Genomic DNA, 21,011 nt, shown 5'->3' on the forward strand with positions numbered 1-21,011 from the left:
CCTGCCTCAGCCTCTGGCAACCATCATTCTGCTTTTCATCTCTACACTTCTGATTGCTCTGAGTACTTCATATCAGCAGAAACATGCAATACTTGTCTTTTTGCTATGGGCCTGTTTCACTCAACATAATGCCCTCCAGGTTATCCACGTCATGGCCTATGTCAAAATTTTCTTCTTTTTGAAGGCTGACTAATATTTCAGAGGGAACATTTTAAGAGGTATTTCATTTACATTGCAGTAATCTAAATTTTCCTATATATTTAGTCATGAGCAGAGATTCTCTGCTTCGAATTTGTGGAGGTTTTACTTGATTATTCTATGTATTTTTATCTTTATGAATTTTTGTCTCTAGCCTTACATAACTCTTCTATTCCCTAGCCATGTGCTTTAAGATTTTATACAGAGCAATAATTGGAGAGAGCAAAAAGACGTTCATACTCATACCAAAAAAGAAAAAAGTGTCTATAGGGGATAAAGAGAGAAAAAGATGTCTGTAGATACTGGCTAAAGCTGTGGATAAGAATTAGACGTTTCTCATTTCTGGGCACAAAAAAATACTTCATTAAAAAGTCAAAATCAGAGTAAATAAGAACTAGGACTTCAAAGCAGCCTGAAACCCACATAGAAATAACCAGAAATTCCACCTGCTGGCTGTTGTCCACTAACAGTCGAAGCTTGTTCATGATATCTTCAGCCTCCACTGCCTCAATGATGCCGGCACTGAATGCAGATGTACATACACAGCTGATGGTATAGGCAAGGACCTGAGGAGAAAAGACAGCAGAAACACGGGGCTTCATGCGGGGAAATGAAAGAACACGGTTTAGTCAACACGAATACTTTCTCACACTTACTCCTAGGACAAGGATGGATTCGAGTATGCCCACTACAGACTGGGCACTGTGCTGCCACCTAACTTATTTGTTGCTGTTGTTATATTATTGTTGCTGCTGTTGTTTAGTCACTCAGTTGTGTCTGACTCTGCAATCCCATGGACTGTAGCCCACCAGGCTTCTCTGTCCGTGAAAGTTCCCAGGCAAGAACACTGGAGTGGGTTGCTAGTACATCCTCCAGGGGATCTTTCCAACACAGAAATCGAACCTGCGTCTCCTGCACTGGCAAGTGGGTTCTTTCCTGCTGAGCCACGGGGAAACCCCAACTTTTATATTTCATAACAATATTATGAGATAGGGGTTATTACTTTCTGGATAAAAGTTTTGAGGCTCAACTACACATAGCTAGCAAGTGACAGAAGTGAGATTGAAACCTGGGTCTTTAGACTAAATCAAAAAGTTCCTTCAACAGTAGAAGTAGAGTTTCATCACCAGTGGACACTGCTAACGGCAATGGACTCTGATCCAAGGTCAAACAAGAGAGGAAATTCAAAGAAGTAAAACGCTGCTACATTAAGATTCCCTAGTAGAAGCAGTGGAGCATGGTAAACGAGGAAGGTAGGTTTCAGAGTCAGATAATTGTGTAAAATAGGGATAATACTATTTACTTCAGAGCACTGGTGTGATTTAATATGCAAATGAATAAATAAGCGAACATATTATAATCTTTTAAAAAATGCTGGGAGTAGAAACAGAATATTTAAGTGTATATCTAAAATTGACCACTGACTGGCTAAGTAACTTTAAGCAAGTCACTCCATCAGTTTGAGCTTCCTTTTTCCCAAATCAAGGTGACGCATCCCTCTCTGCCTTGGCATTTTCATGATGAATCCCTCCCTCACAAAGATGCTGTTAAGACAAAGTAGAAATGTTCAACTCCTCATACTGGTTGATACAGCATGAAAAAAAGAAAGGCAGTTTCTAAGGTAGAAATTGGATAACAAAAATCAGAGGAGAGGAAAAACCAAAACTGCTTGCTTGAGGCCTTCTAAATCAAAACATCAGGACAGACAGATGCTTCAATTTATGAAAACCTTGTTTTCCTTTATTAATCACATTGCTCCTTGCTTATGACATTTTCTCCTTCAGCTTAAAAAAACACATAGTTTCCAATCATGCTCTGCACCACTTTAAACATGGAAATGCGGTGCATGTCTTAGAACAAAACTTCAAGCCCCTGTGCACCAAAGAAATCCACCGATTCAACAAGGCCTATTGCTGAAAGCAGAGGAGCCGAGCCGGGAAACACAGCAGCCATTATGCACTCATCAATAGATTGTGGGCAGGCTGGGAGAAATAGGATCTGCTCTAATGAGAGGGAGAATCTGGCCAGGCCAAGAGGTCGGCCCAGGCACCTCCCAGAGAGAAGAGCCTGGCGACGAGGCTTCACCTGGGCTCACAGACACACAGGCCTCAGACGACCTGGTGGACACGGTCCACACACAGACGGGGGCCCAGGATCCCGATTCTGCATATTTTTGGCGCCATCACAGAAAAATCTTTTCATTAAGTGTGGCAAAGGGAATTTCCTCAATAATTTTTCACGCTGGCTGACATGAAAAAAAAAGAAAAAGAAATCAAATGCCTTTTGGATCTGTAACTTCTTAAGCTTATCCCTGGCCATTTCTTAAAGTTATATTTGGCTTGATCCTAATTCTAAAAATCTACATTTAACCTTCCTCCAGAAATCGCAGCTTTCTTAGAAACTGCCTTCTCGTGATGCTGAGCTAGGGTTCTGTATTCACTCAGGGCTCTTATCTTATATGCCACATGTAAGTCTAAGTTGATTTAAACAGCTGCACTATTTGAAATCCTTATGATCTAATATATAGGTTGTTTGCCATTCAGATTTTCTCCTTAGCCCCGTTGAAATTGAGGAAGGATTTAGTTTCAGAGTCACCAAAACAGGGGAAGCAGAAAATAAGCAGCGAGAGGAAGACAAAAGCCCGCAGAGGAAAGGGAAGTGGAACCTTGGTCCCCTACCTCCTGGAAGGTTCTGCTCTGGCTCCTGCTGTCATCCAGGTATGCGGAGAGCTTCCGAAGCGAGGCTGCCACATGAACTCGGGACTCTGTCTGACCGCTGTGACTCATGAGGGATAGGACGAGTCCAACTCCCAGTATACAGCCCGTGCTTGGGTGCCAAAAAAGATGAGGAGTGAAAACTACAAGAAATCCATGCCCTCGCTCTTCACTTATCACGGGAGTCACCAGTGCTCTACAACCCAAGGTGAGCTGGCTGGATTTTAACTGCAGATTGGTATACATGCACACCCTATAAGCCCCCCACAAGGATTGTTGTTGTTTAGTCACTCAGTCGTGTCCCCAACTCTTTGCGACCCCATGGACTATAGCCCACCAGGCTCCTCTGTGGATGGGGATTCTCCAGATAAGAATACTGGAGCAGGTTGCTATTTCCTTCCCCAGGATACCCACCATCCAAACAGGTGTCTATGGCTCATGCCAGTGCTGTGTACCCAATGGAGAAAATAGATAAATACATCAAATAAATACACGAAATAGTTTGACAGGTTCCTCCCTGGGGGTGCAGTGGGTAGGAATCTGCCTGGCAGAGTATGGGACACGGGTTGAGTCCTGGTTCAGGAGGATTCCACATGCCTTGGAACAACTGAGCCCACATACTACAACTACCGGAGCCCATGAATCCTAGAGCTGTGCTCTGCAACAAGAGAAGCCCCCTCCGTGAGAAGCCTGTGTATCCCAACTAGAGAGTAGCCCCCAAAATAAAGAAACCATTTTTAAAAAGAGATAGTTTGTACAGTAATTATCCTTCAGCTGAAACAAAATAATTTTTAAAAAACGAAACAGTTTGACAAACTCTATATGAGAAGGAGGTACAAAAATGAGTCAAACCAGTTCTATCTCTGCATTTAGAGAAACGCTGTGGTCCCCTCCCCACTTATGATGAGAGTGCTCTGATTAACTGCATAAGGAGAGAAAAGCCTAAATTTCAGGGTATGATCTGAGGACATCTGACTAATAACAGGGTGGGGAACAAATGCAAGGCATGGTTACGAGGTACTGCTAAGAGCTTCATGTTTCCTAGTCAACTTCAACAAGTGGAATTTCTGTCTCAAAGAAACTGTGTATTTGTCTGCGCACAATGACATTAATCCTCTTCTCCCCTCTGATCCCTCCAAGTACCACCGGGTCAGGAGAGAAAATGGACAAATGACAGGCTTGTCAAAAGTTACCCCATGTGACAATTCAATTGGAATCCTGAGCTTTGTGCCCCCATTCCCCTGAAAGAATACACATCCATTTAAAGAAAAGAATTGTTCTCCCAGAAAACCTCTAGTCAGTATGATAAGATAATGCAGCTTGAGGGTAATTTTTTACTCTTTTGAAAAAGTTCTTCTATCATCACTGTTGTTTTTCAAGTTGAGGAAATGCTGAGTTTTTCAGAAATCATCCTTACTCTGGTTTGGCTTGCCTTGCTTCCTGCTACCTGCTGCTTAAGAAGACATTCCAGGGCGTCTCTCCAGGAACATATTTCAGTGCCCGTATGTTATATGTTATGTCATTTTACTCTTACATAGCATCTTTGGCTGGCATCAAGACCCTCACACGTTTCTCAAACATGATAGTTACTTCCCCTGACACCTCTGTGACAACGGAGCTCCCACCTCTGATAAGAGATGCCCAGAAGGATGGAGGGGCTACAGGATTTGCTCAAGGTCAGGCAGAGAGTTTCCAGAAGAGCACAGACAGAAGACGAGATTTCTTAGTCTTCCCAGTCTGAACCCAGCCCCTCTAGGCACCCTGCGTGATGCCAGGATGGAATGCCTATGCGAAGGCAACATGTCTCAGGTGTGTTTTCCCAGGTTCTATTGCACAAAAATCTGGCATTAGAAAATCTTGTATCAAGCAGTTACTTCAGCAACACTCCAAGTCAGGCAAGACTGCTGTTTTGGCTTACATGAACTTAACAACAAGCTCAACTAGCATAATGCATATTTTAACCAGTGAAATCAACATCTAACATCTGAACATTATGTGCTTTAGAGACAAATCACATTTCTGAAAGAGGAAAGGCTGCTGTTGATTAGAATGGATTTAAAGTCTTTGTTTTCATTTATACTCTACAGTAAAGTTTTTTGGCCATCTTTCTATATTGATGAATATAAAAACCGGAAATTAAACCAAAGATATAGTTAGGCAAATGTGATTAGTACTTTAAAATTTAACTTCTCCTTGTTTGATTAAGTAACTGCTACTTTTGCTAATACCCTGTACTAATTCACTTCAGACAATTTTAATGATAAATTCTGATGAAGATTATCTGGGAGTTGATTTAATTAGTGTCCACATTCTTCACCACCCTCCATGAGGGTGGGTACCTTTTCTGTTTTTTTCCTCAATATTTGTGGCACCGAGCACCCTGCTTGACAGGGACAGGCATTCAACCAACATTTACTGAATGCTAAAGAACTGACCAGATGCAGAGTTTCAAGAGAAAATAAAGCTGAGAGAACATTTATCAAGGAAAAAAATCCTACCTCCTCCCAAAAAACCCCCAGATTTGATTCTCATGTTCAGTTGGAGGCAAAATTGATGAGTGGAGGCAAAATTCACCAAATATAGCATCCAAGATTCAATCAAGAAAACCTGATTTCTATTTTTTGCCAGACTAACTTAGGAAAGAGGTGTCAGGTTCATGAGGGAAAAAGATGCTTCTTAAAGCTCCCTTAACTACTGGGGTTCATCCTTTTCAAATAATAGGCAGGTACCTAAGCCTTGCTTTTCTGGGCACACAAAAATCTCTATCCCCCTCCTCTTTTGCCATGGGCACAAAGGTCAAGAGAAAGACATCCCGGTTTTTAGTTCACATTTATCTAAAACTTATCACAGCAGAATTATTTTTGGACAAGGTTATCATCCATTGGTATAATGGTTTTTAGCTGACCATATATGGGTGCCAATATAAATATGTTAGATTGTACGCATCTATTGACCTTCTGAACTGTTTCCATCTACTCTAATTTGCTCCAGCATACACCAAGAAGGAAGTCCTAAAGCTTCATTCCTGATGTTTCCTTTTGATTTCTGAATCTTCTGTATTTTAATGTATCTTTTGTCCTAAGTCTTAAAGATTCTCCTAGGTCTTTAGTTCTCCTAGGTGCCGACAAAGGTGCCTAGTTCTCCTAGGTGCCCACAAAGATTTTCCTAGGTGCCAACAAAGGTCCGTCCAGTCACGGTTATGGTTTTTCCAGTGGTCATGTATGGATGTGAGAGCTGGACTATAAAGAAAGCTGAACGCCAAAGAATTGATGCTTTTGAACTGTGGTGTTGGAGGAGACTCTTGAGAGTCCCTTGGACTGCAAGGAGATCCATCCAGTCCATCCTAAAGGAAATTAGTCCTGAATATTCATTGAAAGGACTGATACTGAAGCTGAAACTCCAATACTTTGGCCACCTGATGCAAAAAGCTGACTCCTTGGAAAAGACTCTGAGGCTGGGAAAGATTAAAGACAGGAGAAGGGGATGACTGAGGATGAGATGGTTGGATGGCATCACTGATTTGATGGATATGAGTTTGAGCAAGCTTTGGGAGTTGGTGACGGACAGGGAAGGCTGGTGTGCTGCTGTCTATGGGATTGCAAAGAGTCGGACATGACTGAGTGACTGAACTGATTGTCCTAAGTCTTAAAGATTCTCCTAGGTGCTTAGTTCAGCATTTCTACACATTTGCCTCATTCTAAGTTCACTGCTCTACCAGCTCTAAACTGAGATTAACTTGGGCAGAGGTAGCTCTCACATCTTTCTGTCTATTGAAAACAAAAAGGAGTTGTGTAGATGGTGTCTTAAACAGATGAAATAAATTATGTTAGATACAAATTTGAGGTTTTAGACTTGCTAACATAAATCCCTTATACGAATACTAACAAATGATGAAGAGAATTTGAATTTTAAAATGGTATGCCCCATTATGTCATTACTTATTTGAATCTCTTATCCAAGAGTATTAAAATATCACTGGCAAAAAGAAATTCTGTCTTAAGATCTATGCAATTCTGACATGTATGTTGCTATATCAACTGAGACGATATATTTTTCTAAAATTAACCAGAGATGAATCTTTAATTCCCTAGTTTATTGTAGGTTATTCTGCAGATTAAGTAGTAGGCCATCTAATAATTAGTTCTAATATAAGTTAACATTTGTATAGCGCTTTGCCCTTTACAAAGTGCTATTCAAGTGTTATATTTGTAAAAGCTCAATAGTAATTAACCAATGCTCAGGTCATCGATGGATAACATGACTTGTTAGGGCTGGGAGGACGGCAATGTCCAATAAATACCACTAGATGGCAGCAAAATGTAAGTGATAGGACCCCAAATACCAGGTGCTGCGTTCTCTCAGCAGGGACAGGTCCATTAAATCCAAGAAGGTGGTGAATTTGCTTTGGGTGAATTCTATCACTTGAGGCAGCATGCTCCTAGATCTATTAACTGCCTCCAGGTAATACTTCCAGTATTTCAGGTGAGGGAGGACCAGACTCCTGTAACCTCACTGGATGGGGGAATATTTTGTGCCATGAGCCAAGCATTCAGGTCTGCGTCAAGTTAGAATTTCTGTTTTGCTTTTAATGGTGAGCAATATCTGCACAACGGGGGAGAGGGGGGGCGGAAATCAACACCACACTGTCAAGTATCAAATTGCTTTTTGTATCAATTATTTTTTTCTTTCTACTGAAATGTATTCTCCATGCTGTGCTAAGCAAGAGAAAGAAAAGTCTGACAACCTGGGTTTTTCTCCTGATTCTGCCACTGAGGGGTGTGACCTCGAACCAGTGTCCTATTTGAGACTCATTCTTTATCTGTAAACCGAAGTGATGATGACTCCTGCTTTAGTATCAATATTTAGGGTATAATCAGGGCTTCCCATGCAGCTGAGTGGTAAAGAATCTGCCTGCCAATGCAGGAGACGTGGGTTCGATCCCTGGAAAATCCCCTGGAGTAGGAAATGGCAACCCACTCCAATATTCTTGCCTGGGGAATTCCCATGGACAGAAGAGCCTGGTGGGCTACAGTCCATGGGGTTCCATAGAGTTGGACATGACTGAGCAACTAACACTTTCAAGAATAAAGAAAGGAGGTAAGAATGAAGAAATAAGAATCTTATTACTATATTATAAAAATTTTAAAATTTTATAATATAGTAATTTTAATTACTATATTAATTTTAAAGTTAAATATGCTTAGACATATGAAGGTTTTTGATGTATAAATATCCCTACTTTGGCTAATTCAGTTATCTCCATGGTCCTCCCTATACTCAAACAACATTCCTATAAACTAGTGGAGACAATACACGAGAGTCACTCCTGATTGTTCCAACTACCTGAAAGTTTACAACAGGCTAATCACATTCCCCACCCCCAGCTTTAAACACCCAGAGCTACAGATATGTTGAACACGTTTGGGGCCAGGCAGGAGAAAGAAGGAAGTGGGGAGGGGAAGGGAGAGAAATTTTTCTTACTCCTTGGTTGTAAAAGGCAACAACACCAACATGTGAATTAGGCTCAAAAATCTTCATCAGCCCCCAAAACAGTTAAGGACCCTAGCCCTTCCATTAATCATTCTCTAAAATTTGAGACTTCAATTATGCCTCCAAACTCTTTCTTTGCCCATACTCACAACCATACTCTTAACATGTCATCTCATCTCTGAAGTATTCAACTTTAAAGGGTGATAAAGCAGGTGCATATCAGGGGTTCTTATTCAACCTTAGCTTGCATGTGAAAGATCTCATATTTGTGAGTGAGAGAGTGAAGTTGCTCAGTTGTGTCCGACTCTTTGCGACCCCATGGACTTTAGCCTACCAGGCTCCTCCCTCCATGGGATCCTCCAGGCAAGAGTACTGGAGTGGGTTGCCATTTCCTTCTCCAGGGGATCTTCCCGACCCAGGGATCGAACTCGGGCTTCCCGTGAAGATCTGACTTCACTTACACGTGATGAAATATGTGATACGTTCAGTACTTCTACCATTACGCTCTTGTAAGTCTGAACTTAACAGGTGAGATGGTATGGAGGTCACTTTAGATCATCAATTCCTAAAGGCCAGACATTTAAACACTGATAATTTTGGTAAACACTGATGTAATTCATATTTGAACAGTACCCATGATAGTATGAAGGACATGAATTAATAGATTGGAAGTTATACTAGGTTATAATAGATGCTTATAATCTGTTGAGTTTCCTATTAACTTCAACCCCAGAAGATCTAAACACAAGCTTCCAAAACATAAGAAGGTCCAAAAAGGTCCAGTGCAGGTTCTCACTGGTGCAGTATTTCAGAGGGCATAATAAAACTGCGTTTATCTTCCCACACTAACCACATGGATGAGACAAAGCATTCAATGTCTCACTAAACCAGTATGTTTAACACCGTTTTTTGAGTTTTTTTCTGATTATTCTCTTTTGTTTTTGTTTTTTATAACTGGAATGAGGAAATAAATTTTAAGATATCAGTTTAATAGAGAAAATCTTTAAAATGCACAAAGCTTCTTTTGGGGAAGGGATCTATTAATAGTGAGGAGGGTGGGAACGCCTGGTGTAACCTCTGTTTGTTTCCATTTTGATGCCTCTGACACGATTTCATAAGGAAATCTAAATTATGAGTCAAAGCCTCTCTTAGTCAAATCAAATTCAAAGAATATTTTCAACAGGTCTTTAAAAAGGTTATCATACATACACATCCCCAGACAGATGTCTCATATGATAAGTACAAGACAGAATCTAAGGTATTGGAAACTTAACGACAGCCACAAAATGACATCTGTTGCTCTGTATGGTAACAATTGTCTATTGTCCAAGTTGTCTATTTTCTGAAACATGGTTTTCAGAACAAATAAGCTTTAATTACAGATTTTTAAAAATTATTATTCTGAGTAAAGGAATTCAGGACTGGGTCCTACAAATATTTCACCATAGAATGAAACGTTTTATAGCAAAGAAAGATCCAATCTCTGAGCATCAGAGAGGGAATGGAATCAACATACTTGTATTCAAGACTAGGGTCAAAGCAGCAGTTTTCCAGGGCATCCAAAGACTTCATCAGAAGAAGGTTCATCTGTTGGCTAGATATGTCACTGGGTGAAGACCAAGAGCGAAAAATGAGTTATTGAAAATCATGCAACTCTCCAACATATTTACTACGCAATATTTTGCTCTTAGTATATTACTGAAAATCATTTCATTAAAAAAACATGAAAGTAGCAAACAACGATACTGATGATGCACACATATCCTGCAGACAGAGAAACTGAGTCAAAGAATTCATTCAATAGTTAGGTTTCTGAAACATTGTCATTACTTGCAAACCCGTGTTTTGAATTTTCTCAGCTCACTCAAATTTTAAATCACTGAAAAACAAGAGCTCAGAATTCCAAAAAGAATATTTCTAGAAACGCTAAGGTGACTTTCCTCAGAGGATGAACTAACCTGCTCAGCTGATGCCATCAATGCTCATTCCAGATCCATCTGGCACTTCTGATTTTATGTGTCAAATATGAAGGTTTTTCAGTTCTATTTTCTTTTTTTTAAAGATGTGGAAAAAACCTGGCCCTTTATTTTTCTGCCGTTATAAAGCAGTTGATGTGGATTTTGTAACTATGAGAACTTAGTGAGAACTATGACTTCTAGGGTAAAACAAAACTTAAAAGGTAGCTCTGTCTGTTCTTTCAGGCAGAGTTGTGGGCTTCATCACCGACACTTTATTATCAAGGGGTCTCTGCATTTCAGCTCTCTGGCTGCAGTCTTGGACCATGCTGAGTGGAATGCAGTTCCAGGAATGCCAGCCAGCCAGAGAGCACTTTAAGTAATATCCTCTCCAACCAAGACTATAGAGGTTTTGCCTGGGGTGAAGGATTACATTTTGTGATGAGAAAACACGCACACAAGCACACACAATTTTAATAGTTTTAACTAAGTAAGTCTTATAGATGTTCTCTGGAGCAAAGTATACTTAAATATCCTAAACAAATGCTAAAGAGGCTGAACTATTAATAGAATCCTCTGGGAGTTACGACAGAAGCAAGCTTTGGAATAATATGCTTTTCTGAATAAATTCTAGACTGGAATTGAAATTCAGGAGATTTTTCATAAGCCTTAGCAAGAAAAAAAAATGGTTTGAATGTCAAAATTCTTTTACACAAAGTGACTTTTCATTTTTGAGACCAAGATATTGTCCTGATCCTATTGTCATAAAGGGCCATTTTGGGCCACTTATTTGATGTCATTGATTATTCAGAGTTAGTAGCCCCCAAAACACTTTAGTTTTGGAAAAAATAGAAATTTTCTCCAAAAATGTCATTACCTGGTAAAGACTGTCATTATCTAATAAAATATTTATTAGTACCAAAAGACAAATATTTCAGATTCCCCTGTTCTATGAAATTAGGACCTCCCTAATTCATTTCCTACTTCTATGAAATAGGGGCTTCCCTGGGGGCTCAGTTGGTAAAGAAGCCACCTGCAATGCAGGAGACCACCTGAGATGTGGGAGACCCAGTTTCAATCCCTGAGTCAGGAAGATCCCCTAGAAAAGGACATGGCAACCCCCTCCAGTATTCTTGCCTTGGAAATTCCACGAACAGAGGAGCCTGGTGGGCTAGTCCAGGTGGTCACAAGAGCTGGACATGACTTAGCAACTAAAACCACCACCATTGTGAAATAGTAAGGTGGGAACCATGAATAATTACATTAATGTCTGCAGTACTAAAACACCAACCAGAAGGAGAATGTTATCAATGCAGGATCATTACGGCAAAGGTAAAATCTGCAGTTACACCGTGGGCACTCTGCCAGAGGAAGAGCTTTTGGCTGTTCTTCCCCAGGGTTTCCTGCAGATGTGGTCAAGTCAGCAGATAGGGGTGGAAGGCAACTTAAGAACCAGGGAAGGATGCTTTAGGAGAATCACTGTAGGTTTCTCCATGTAGTAAAATTAAATTTACCACAATATGCAAGTCTGTCAAACCCTAAAACCAGCAGCATCTCCTCCTAAACTAAAAAGAAGAGAGCGAGAGCCAGGACAGGATGAAATGAGTTGTCTGGAATTAAAAACTGCCACGGCTCATTTTTAGTTGTAAAACATGTAGCTTGAAAAGATACTGAAGGAAGAACATGAACACAGATGGTGAAGAGACTGCCATTTGTAACACAGAAGCAAAGCGGGGAGGGGGGAGTCACTTTCAAGTTTTAAATCTTTAAAAATACTTTGTGTTCTACCACTCACACACAAGATAAGTAACAGTCCATTCGTATGCAAAGGGCAGCTTCTTGTTTGTGTCCAGAACCAGGCCTGTGTATACTAATACTGGTGAAGAGAACAAAATGAATATTCTGGCAACGTTTCATTTATGATCACAAAGACTAAGCCTATCTTCCCAAATATTCCATAGATGTTTCCAAGGGCTGAAAATGATCATCTGAAATATAGTATTTCCCTAGATCCACAGCAGTTCTCATAAAGGTTTCACATACTGAGTTTGCACAAAATTATGGGAATTAACAAATGTAAACTTAACCACTGGTTTCAAACAGAAATCTAAATATAGCATGCTGCTAAGTCACTTCAGTCGTTTCTGACTCTGTGCGACTCCACAGACGGCAGCCCTCTGTCCCTGGGATTCTCCAGGCAAGAACACTGGAGTGGGTTGCCATTTCCCTCTCCAATGCATGAAAGTGAAAAGTGAAAGTGAAGTCGCTCAGTCGTGTCTGACTCTTAGTGACCCCATGGACTGCAGTCTACCAGGCTCCTCCGTCCATGGGATTTTCCAGGCAAGAGTACTGGAGTGGGTTGTCATTGCCTTCTCCCAAATATAGCATAATGTCATCCAATTTACCCACATCAACACCATTTCCTGCCTTTGGACAGATGGTTTCTGCCAGCTAGGGAAGCATCAGGACTGCTAACATCAGAATAGAATGCCTCTCCCCACCGGCCCTACTATTTCCAATGGAGGAAAATGGGGCTGAAATTCCAAATCAGTGACATCTAAAGATTCATGATCTTCAAATATTCATGTTGTACCACACTACCATCAATCTGGATATAAAAATTCTAAGATCGGTTATAAAATAAAGAATAAATATAATGAACACCAAAACTAAAGTCGATTCGTGCACAAGGAAACTTTTTCACTAGTGGAATTTTCCACCTGGGTCTTTGATATTCTATTAGCTTCATTCAAGAGTAAAGCTAGCAGTCTGCAAATGAGCAATCAAACTGAATAAAGCACCCAGTATAATATGCACAGATTAAGACTCTTTAAGGATTACTAAAATGTAGCCAGGGCACAGGATAAAAGCAATACTTAAGACCAGTACATGCAGTTCTCAGGTGATTCAGCAATGCCCGCACCCTCAGGCACAGGGCTACCCCAATCTTTCCTCCCATTTTATAGTGATATCAATGAATGAGCAGTTATTTTCACCCTTATAAACCAGAAGGAAAAGATGCTTTTTAAAATTTATAGCACCATATGATTAGACTTTCCTCATGTCTATTACACAGGGCTTTCATCTAAATGTGAAATGATTTTCAAGTACTCAATCACTTAAAAAAAAAAGCAACCCTTAAAACATATGAATATCTCTGTGATGGTATTTGAGAGAGACAAATTCATTCATAAAAGAGAAAAAAGGATCAACCTGCTCAAATTGAAAAGTTTAGCACCACAAATAGCTCAGATATGATTTGAGTGAGTGTGTGTGTGTGTGAGAGAGACAGAGAGAGAGAGAGACAGAAATCAATCACCTAAGTCACAAAGAGGAAAAAGAGGAATATTTTAATAAACTGTACCTGAGTTTCTCCTCACACAGGCGAGAGAGAAACATCCCCAGTGCGAGGCCCATGTGGATTTGCACGGCTTGAGACTCGTCAGCCCTTGGTTTCCCAGGTAACCTGGCAGTCAGCATGTTCAGGATTTCCTCAACCTTCTCTTTGCAAGAGATAATGAAAATTGGCACAAGGAGAGACAAAGCCGTGGCGGCCGCGGAACGGGCAATGGCACTGGCCGTGTTTTCACCGGAATAGGATTTCTAGGACATGCCAGAGAAAGAAAGCAAGGGGTTGGCCTTTTGTTTAAAACATGAAGGAAGCACACCTATCACGAAAGCATGACACAATACAAGCTTCTGTTAAACCCACCCTCGCCACCCCAAAAACATTATTAAAGAAACAAATATATTTCCGTGTTTATCTACAAGTTACCTTTTTACTCTTAGGAAAACAATTTGCTGCTAAGCCATTGGTTAACTAATAATATCCTTTTAAATTTGAAAAAAACAAAAACAGTGTCTCTTTTTAATGGGTGTGCATTCCCTCACTATAAAGCCTGAAACAGTTCTGGTGTTTTGAAAGCCCACATGTGTATATAATGAAAAAGCTCCAAGTGAAGCTATCCAAGCTTGGAGAAACCACCGAGTCACATTGTACATGTCCAGGAAGCCAGGAGTTTTCTGGGAGAGAGAAAAGGGGTTAGGGTGGGGCCAGTTCAAGTTTAGTTACAGAAGGATAAGTGTAAGTATAGCACAGGGAGCTATTGGCGGATCTCCCAAAAATTTTGGTGGGAACGTTTCCCAGTAGATGGATTATTTCCTACAGGGGGTTAATTCCTTTTAATTAAAAAGGAAGTTGAAATCCTAAAAGCCTCTGGTTACAAAGCAATAACCAGCTATTCAAAATGAAATGGAGAGCACTATAATGCTCCTTTCCTATATGTAATTATGGGAAAAGAAATGAATAACAGCCCTAATAAAATGACAGGGCAGCTGAATCTGAACAGCTTGTACAAGAATCCTGCGTTAGAGAGTTCCACCAGACATTATATACATTTATCAATATGTCTCAAGTGAGGAAGAAAGCCCGTTGATCATTCCTGAGCATTACCCACTTCAAATTTGCAGACGCACAATAAAGGCCGTGTTGTCCCTTGCAGTCAAAACACATTAAAAAGTGTTTTTAATTCTATCCTCATTTGCTCTCTAAGCTTTAGTCCTTTAAGGATAAAAAGCAAACATGTGCTAAGGGATTCTTTAAGTTAATACAGCGCTATTATAATGACAATGCTACTTAAAATGACCCAGCTGCTAGGACAAAGGAAATAAAGGAAGTGGCTTTTGAAATAGCGGTTTGAAAAAGTATAATAACGCAAGACTTATAAAGGTAAGAGGCAACCTGGAGCTGCCTAGTAAAGACATTATTTTTACTGGTTTGTAAGAACTAAGCGGCACTATTAGAAATCTAATAGATATCCTGTCCTGCTGCATATCTGAAGCATATAGCTACTGCAAAGACCTCCATATAAGCTAACAAGTTTTTCATCCATCGTTAAAGAAATAAGAACACTTCTGACAGAAAACAGATTATCATAGAGAAAGTACTTCTTCGAGCAAAATCTATTTTCCAATATAATTATATGTTATCTAGTAAGTAATTTTTTTTGTTCTCTAGTCAAAAAGCTGGTTCCTGACCCTCAGCCCTAGAGGGGTACACACCAGGTCCAGGGCAGAAGCACACACAGGGGCACACAAATGTTGCAGAAAGAAGACCTGAGGCGATGAAGTTTCAGGCTAAATTCATAATCTTAGCAACAGTTCAGGACCTGCGCTATATTTTCATTCAAATCAGCTATAATTCTCTGCTACTCAGCTGATTGTCCCATGATCCCTATAGTTCCCTAAGCAATGGATAGTGATAAGGTAGAACCGAAATAACTCCATGCAGATACAGAAATACAGCATGCACGACAGTCAGTTAAGGGAAAACAAAACCTAACCAACAAAGTGTGGTTGCAATTTGCTTCAAATCTTAGCATATAAGCGTGAAGAAAGAGAATGACTAAGTAACAGGTGCTTTTATATGACCAACAACATTACTTGGTATTTATAGAGCATTTTGCCTTTCCATTTTCCCATAAATTATATAATTGGATCCTCACAATCTTTTATAAAGTTGGCAAAGTGCTCATTTTTACCTTCACTTTACAGGAAGGGAAAAATCAGATGATAAGTTAAGTAGCTGTCAGGTCAACGGTCACAAAACTAATAAGAGATGAAGTTGGGGCTACAATCACTGCAGATAATACTGTTCAATAATTTCAATTTATAAATAAGGATACAAAGGGCCAGACCAATGAACTGAACTTCCTGTGGTCACATATCCTGAAATGAAAAAAGCTGTGACAAGAAACTTAGGATCCTACGTATTCAGCCAATGTTTACTTTACTTCAACACTTGCCTCTGATTATACATTAAAATAACTTAGAAAGCTTCCAAAATGTTGATACCCAGGACACATTCCAAAGCATTTAAATCAGAAGTGAGGCCTACACATCAATATCTCACACACATATATATATATATTTAAAGTTCCTCAGGTGACTGTAATGTACAGTCAAGGTTGAAACATATCTAATGTATAGCTAAGGCCAAGATTTACATTATATCATAGATTTCATGTGAACAATTGATCCTAGAATCAACTCTTGAGTTTCTAAATTATTTTTTGTTTCTCAAACTTACATGATAAAATGAGGAGAAAAAGTGTCCTCTGGGTTGGTAGTGGCTATCAACGATGACCAGAAGGGTATCAAATATCATGGAAACCCAATCTTTCACTGACAGGAAGTGAGGCTGAACCTGCAGATGAAGGAAAACATGAAATGATAATGGGAAAAAAAGAAAAAACCTAACCATTGTTTCTAGATCCCGGGTATGACCTCCTTCTGTATAAAAGAATGAAGAGCTATTAAAAACTAAACTTCATCTGCCAGGACCGCACGAAGTAGACAGGTATTTGACAAATACATATCCTCCCCTGCACTCCCACGTAAATAAAGTTTACCTTTCAGACAAAACTTAGCAGAGGTGAGAGGATGGGGGCAGCAGAACAGAACCATCTGAGAGTTCCTTACAGGGCTCCTGTGTTCAGTGAGGATAATATGGAAGTTTAAAGGGAGAGATGTGCAGGGAAGGCAAATCAAACCTTCCCTTTCTGACTTGTCATTTCAATAAAGCAGCCAACAAAATGTTTTGACCACTTCCAGCTTTGCTGCTTATTATCACTGTACTTACCATTCACACATCATCACAACAACTGCCTAGTCAAGTAGATATGAAAACATAGATGATCTTCAGTTTGGAAAAGAAGAGGAAAGAGAAGAAAAAACAAACACAACAACAACAAAACCCAACTCAATAAAAAGAGAACTTGGTTTTAAAAATCATTCATGACAACAGATGTCAAAAAACATTCATTAATTCACACGGTAACACCCAGGTGGTACTGTAAAAGCTGAAATAGTGTTAAGAATCCTTGGAATTAATTCCTTGAATCAAAGAAGATCTGCTTCTTAAGATCTTCAGTTGTTGCTCAAATGCAGATTTGAATGAAGTTTGAAAATTTCAACTTTAGTCAAATAATGAGGTCTTGAGTTCATGCTGCTGCTGCTGCTGCTGCTGCTAAGTCGCTTCAGTCGTGTCCGACTCTGTGCAACCCCAGAGACGGCAGCCTACCAGGCTCCCCCGTCCCTGGGATTCTCCAGGCAAGAACACTGGAGTGGGGTGCCATTTCCTTCTCCAAAGCATGAAAGTGAAAAGTGAAAGTGAAGTCGCTTAGTCGTATGCGACTCTTAGCGACCCCATGAACTGCAGCCTGCCAGGCTCCTCCGTCCATGGGATTTTCCAGGCAAGAGTACTGGAGTGGGGTGCCATTGCCTTCATGCTGAGTAAAAGTCAAAGGCGAGGTCATCAAGAGTAAAAGAAAAGCCCTGTCTTTGGCTTGGGTGGCTTCTCAATGTTTTGTGGACTATGTGCTTTGTGGACAGGACACAGATTCAGGGAATGGAGAACAGGAGAGCCTAGAGCTCAAACTCTGAGCTAGACCTCCAGTTACTACTGAGGCAAACATCCTGCACCACTGGTAGTCCTACATAAATAACACCAAAATAAAGGAGTCCTAGGAAGACATGCTTACTTTTTAGGCTGTAGATCTACCTAGCATGTTGCTTCTGCTAAAGTATTCCATACCTTTTTCAAGGATACGAAACATTTCCTGTCTAAAAGATTTTCATCTTCCTCATTATTAAAATAAGATTCTGGCCTTAAATTACCATATGGTAACTAGCTACATTTTTGTCCTTCATGCAATAGTCCCTTGGTCTTCATCTCTTCTCCACGTGTAATATACATGAAGAGATTTTGCCAAACAGCATTATTGTTTACTGGTAAGAGCACCCTGTGGGGAATTCCCTCCTTCAGAATTTGAAGCCTGGTTAAATGCTCAATCAAGCGACTCATCCTACCCTGCCGAAAGTGTAGGACTGGGACTCATGGGATTCCAAATTTTAAGGGAGTGATGCAAAGACAGTAAGTGACTAGAGCTGATCCATCCCAATAGGAGTAGTCTGCAGAGATGGTTCATCAGTACCTGTGCCTGGACCCCTGTTCTTCTCCCAACTTGGTTTTTAAGCTTTGCCTTCAATTCTGTGCATGTCCAGATTCCTTTTTCTTCTAGCTCCATTTTTAATTTAAATTAAGAGTTGGTTTCTTGCCCCCAAAGAACCCACCAAAAAAAGGAATCAAAAAACCATACCATGAAAAAAGAATATAAGTGGTCCAAAAGGCACTCTGCGGGGACAGAGATAGGCTGAAAAGCATTGAAAAAAAGCTCATTTTTTTTGCAACAAGAAGTGGTGAAGTATATACTGATGCTCTTGATAACAGTTACTATTGCTGAGTATTTACCAGCCATTGTACCTTACATATATAACTTCATCTAATCCTAACAATAATCCTGTCTGGTAAGTATTATTATCCCCATCTTACAGATGGCAAATAGGCTCTGAAAGGTGAGGAGACAACAATAGGATTTAAATCCTAATACCTGTGTTTACTAGCTCTACTCCTATGCCAAAGACTATGTTTTTCAACCACTTGACTATATTGTCTCCAGATAATGATAGCTACCAGATAATGGGGCTTAAAAGGAGAATGAATCCAAGCTTTTTTATTTTGACAGATATGAATTATCTGAAAAAGTACATTGAAAATGAACACTGGCCAGCTTGCTACATGTTTAATTAAGAAATAAATGCCTTGCAAAAATGAATAGGCACTTTCTCATTGACATCTACAATTAAAATGCAAAGTGCGATTTTTTGCAGTCAGTAAACACTGCTTATTTATCATTTTTTGACAGCACTGTTCACTTTCAGTAGGCCTAGTTAACCTCCTAAGATTGGTTACCATGATGTAATCACAGAAAGACAACCCCTGTTGCATAAAATTGGCACCTTCAAATGGAAATGACCACTTAACTGTGATGGAGAAAGCAAAACAGAAAAGCAGCGAAGAAAAGAGTTTTAGAGGACACCAAGGCTTCTGGTATAAAGGCGCATCGGGTAGCACAGCCCATGACGGTAATCTCCTAAATTCAGGGCCAGGCTTACGGAAAAGTCTCACTTTTCACACGTTACACAACCAAAGCCAGTTGGTTCTAATCACCCTGAACTCACCTCCAGGACTCCGTCAGAGTCTGAGCAGAGGCTGACTTCATGTTTGGAAACGACGACAGCGAGGCTGCTTAAGGCTAACAGCGCGTTGCCTTTGACCACCGGGCTGTCTCTGTTTAAAAAGAAAAAGATCCCAAGAGAGGATTTGGGGGCATTAACCAGGAGAAGAGAAGGCGCTATTATAGGGAGGGCAGATGAGGTCAAAAAGCACTTCCACCCCTTCACAGAGCCTTGGAAATGCAGGTCTGTTTGTTCCCTGGAGTTAGAAGCTTCTGTCCTTCTTCTGATGCTAGTGTTAATTTTTAACTCTTCTTATAAATGTATGGTCATTATGCTTTGGGGAACCTAAAAAAAATCCCAGCTCAGATATCTAAGCTCCTTCTCCCTAAAATTTTTTATTTCATCATTTGACCTTACATTTCCCAAGCCATCTTCTTCAGCATCATCTTCAGTCAATATACATGTACGGATTTATTTTAGAAACCCAGCCAAGGACAGTTATGTGAATAAGCCCAACAGAATGGAATTGGTCCCCGGCTTTTCTAAAGCACTGGTATGTGGAACCAACTTCTAGTGAATTGCTTCACAAGGCACCCTTCACTAGCAACTCGACCCACTGGCGGCTTTCTCGTCCATCGTTATCATTTTCTCCTTCTGTCTCTTAATATGCCGAAGCCAGCAACCTTCGAGTCATTCTGTAACATGATTCAGAGCCCCTAGAGAAGATCCAAAAAAGGCTTGTTCTCAGGCAATTTGGATTGAGAGATGTCTTCTTATATCATCCAAATGGTAGTTTTCTAATATTGGCAATAAATCTTCAGTTTGACTTCTGAATTTGGTATCAAGAAAACTGAATCTCTTAAATATACTTACTACTTGAAAAATGTACATTTAATATTATTCCATAATTCCAAAGTCCTCCTACCGAATAAAGTCCCCAGGGGGTCACTGATGACACGCTCTTGGCCTGCCGACTCCATCATAACAGAACTCAGGGTACCCTTACCACCAGATACTTCAGTTCTCAATTAGTCCTAGGATTGTGTGTAGTGCTAGTCGCTCAGTTGTGTTTGACAGTTTGTGATCCCATGATTTGCCCATGGGATTCAGTAGGCAAGAACACTGGGGTAGACAGCCATTCCCTTCTCCAGGGGATCTTCTCAACCCAGGGATGGAACTGGGGTCTCCTGCATTGCAGGCAGATTCTTTACCATCTGAGCTACCAGAGAAGCCGGGTTCCTATAAATACAGAGAATGTTTCTCTGAACCTGGACCTTGGACCTGAACTTGAACCAATGCGTACATCTGAGAATGACTCCCTGCTTACCCTGGTGCAGGAAGAGAACTGATGCGTGGATCTCCAGATCTGCTCCCCAGGCAAGTCTAGTACATCCAGCCCTAGGCCACAGTCGTGACCAAACATGTGAGTTAGTGGGCATTAACAGGTTAGTATAAACTTGTGTTCTTGCATTTTGGTTTCCATTTGGTAAGAATGGAACTCGGGACTCGTCGTTATCAAGTTCTTCCATCTATCAATTCATCCAATCCTTCCTTCTTTCTCCCGCTCCCGCTCTAG

The 21,011-nt window shown here is 40.3% G+C and overlaps 1 protein-coding gene across 4 annotated transcripts in view; it reads right to left on the bottom strand.

Annotated features, from left to right (window-relative positions):
• Positions 1–21,011, bottom strand: part of FOCAD (focadhesin) — a 302,497-nt gene that overhangs the window by 49,838 nt on the left and 231,648 nt on the right. For all 4 annotated transcript variants that reach the window (XM_019965885.2, XM_070794470.1, XM_070794471.1 and 1 more), the window contains 6 exons: positions 19,439–19,547; positions 16,446–16,562; positions 13,722–13,960; positions 9,919–10,008; positions 2,877–3,024; positions 645–764 (listed from right to left, as the gene is read on the bottom strand). In XM_019965885.2, coding sequence (XP_019821444.2) covers positions 645–764; positions 2,877–3,024; positions 9,919–10,008; positions 13,722–13,960; positions 16,446–16,562; positions 19,439–19,547 — 823 coding nt within the window. The remainder of the gene's footprint in view (positions 1–644; positions 765–2,876; positions 3,025–9,918; positions 10,009–13,721; positions 13,961–16,445; positions 16,563–19,438; positions 19,548–21,011) is intronic.

This window comes from Bos indicus, chromosome 8 (assembly GCF_029378745.1).
Source record: "Bos indicus isolate NIAB-ARS_2022 breed Sahiwal x Tharparkar chromosome 8, NIAB-ARS_B.indTharparkar_mat_pri_1.0, whole genome shotgun sequence".
Taxonomy (NCBI): Eukaryota; Metazoa; Chordata; class Mammalia; order Artiodactyla; family Bovidae; genus Bos; species Bos indicus.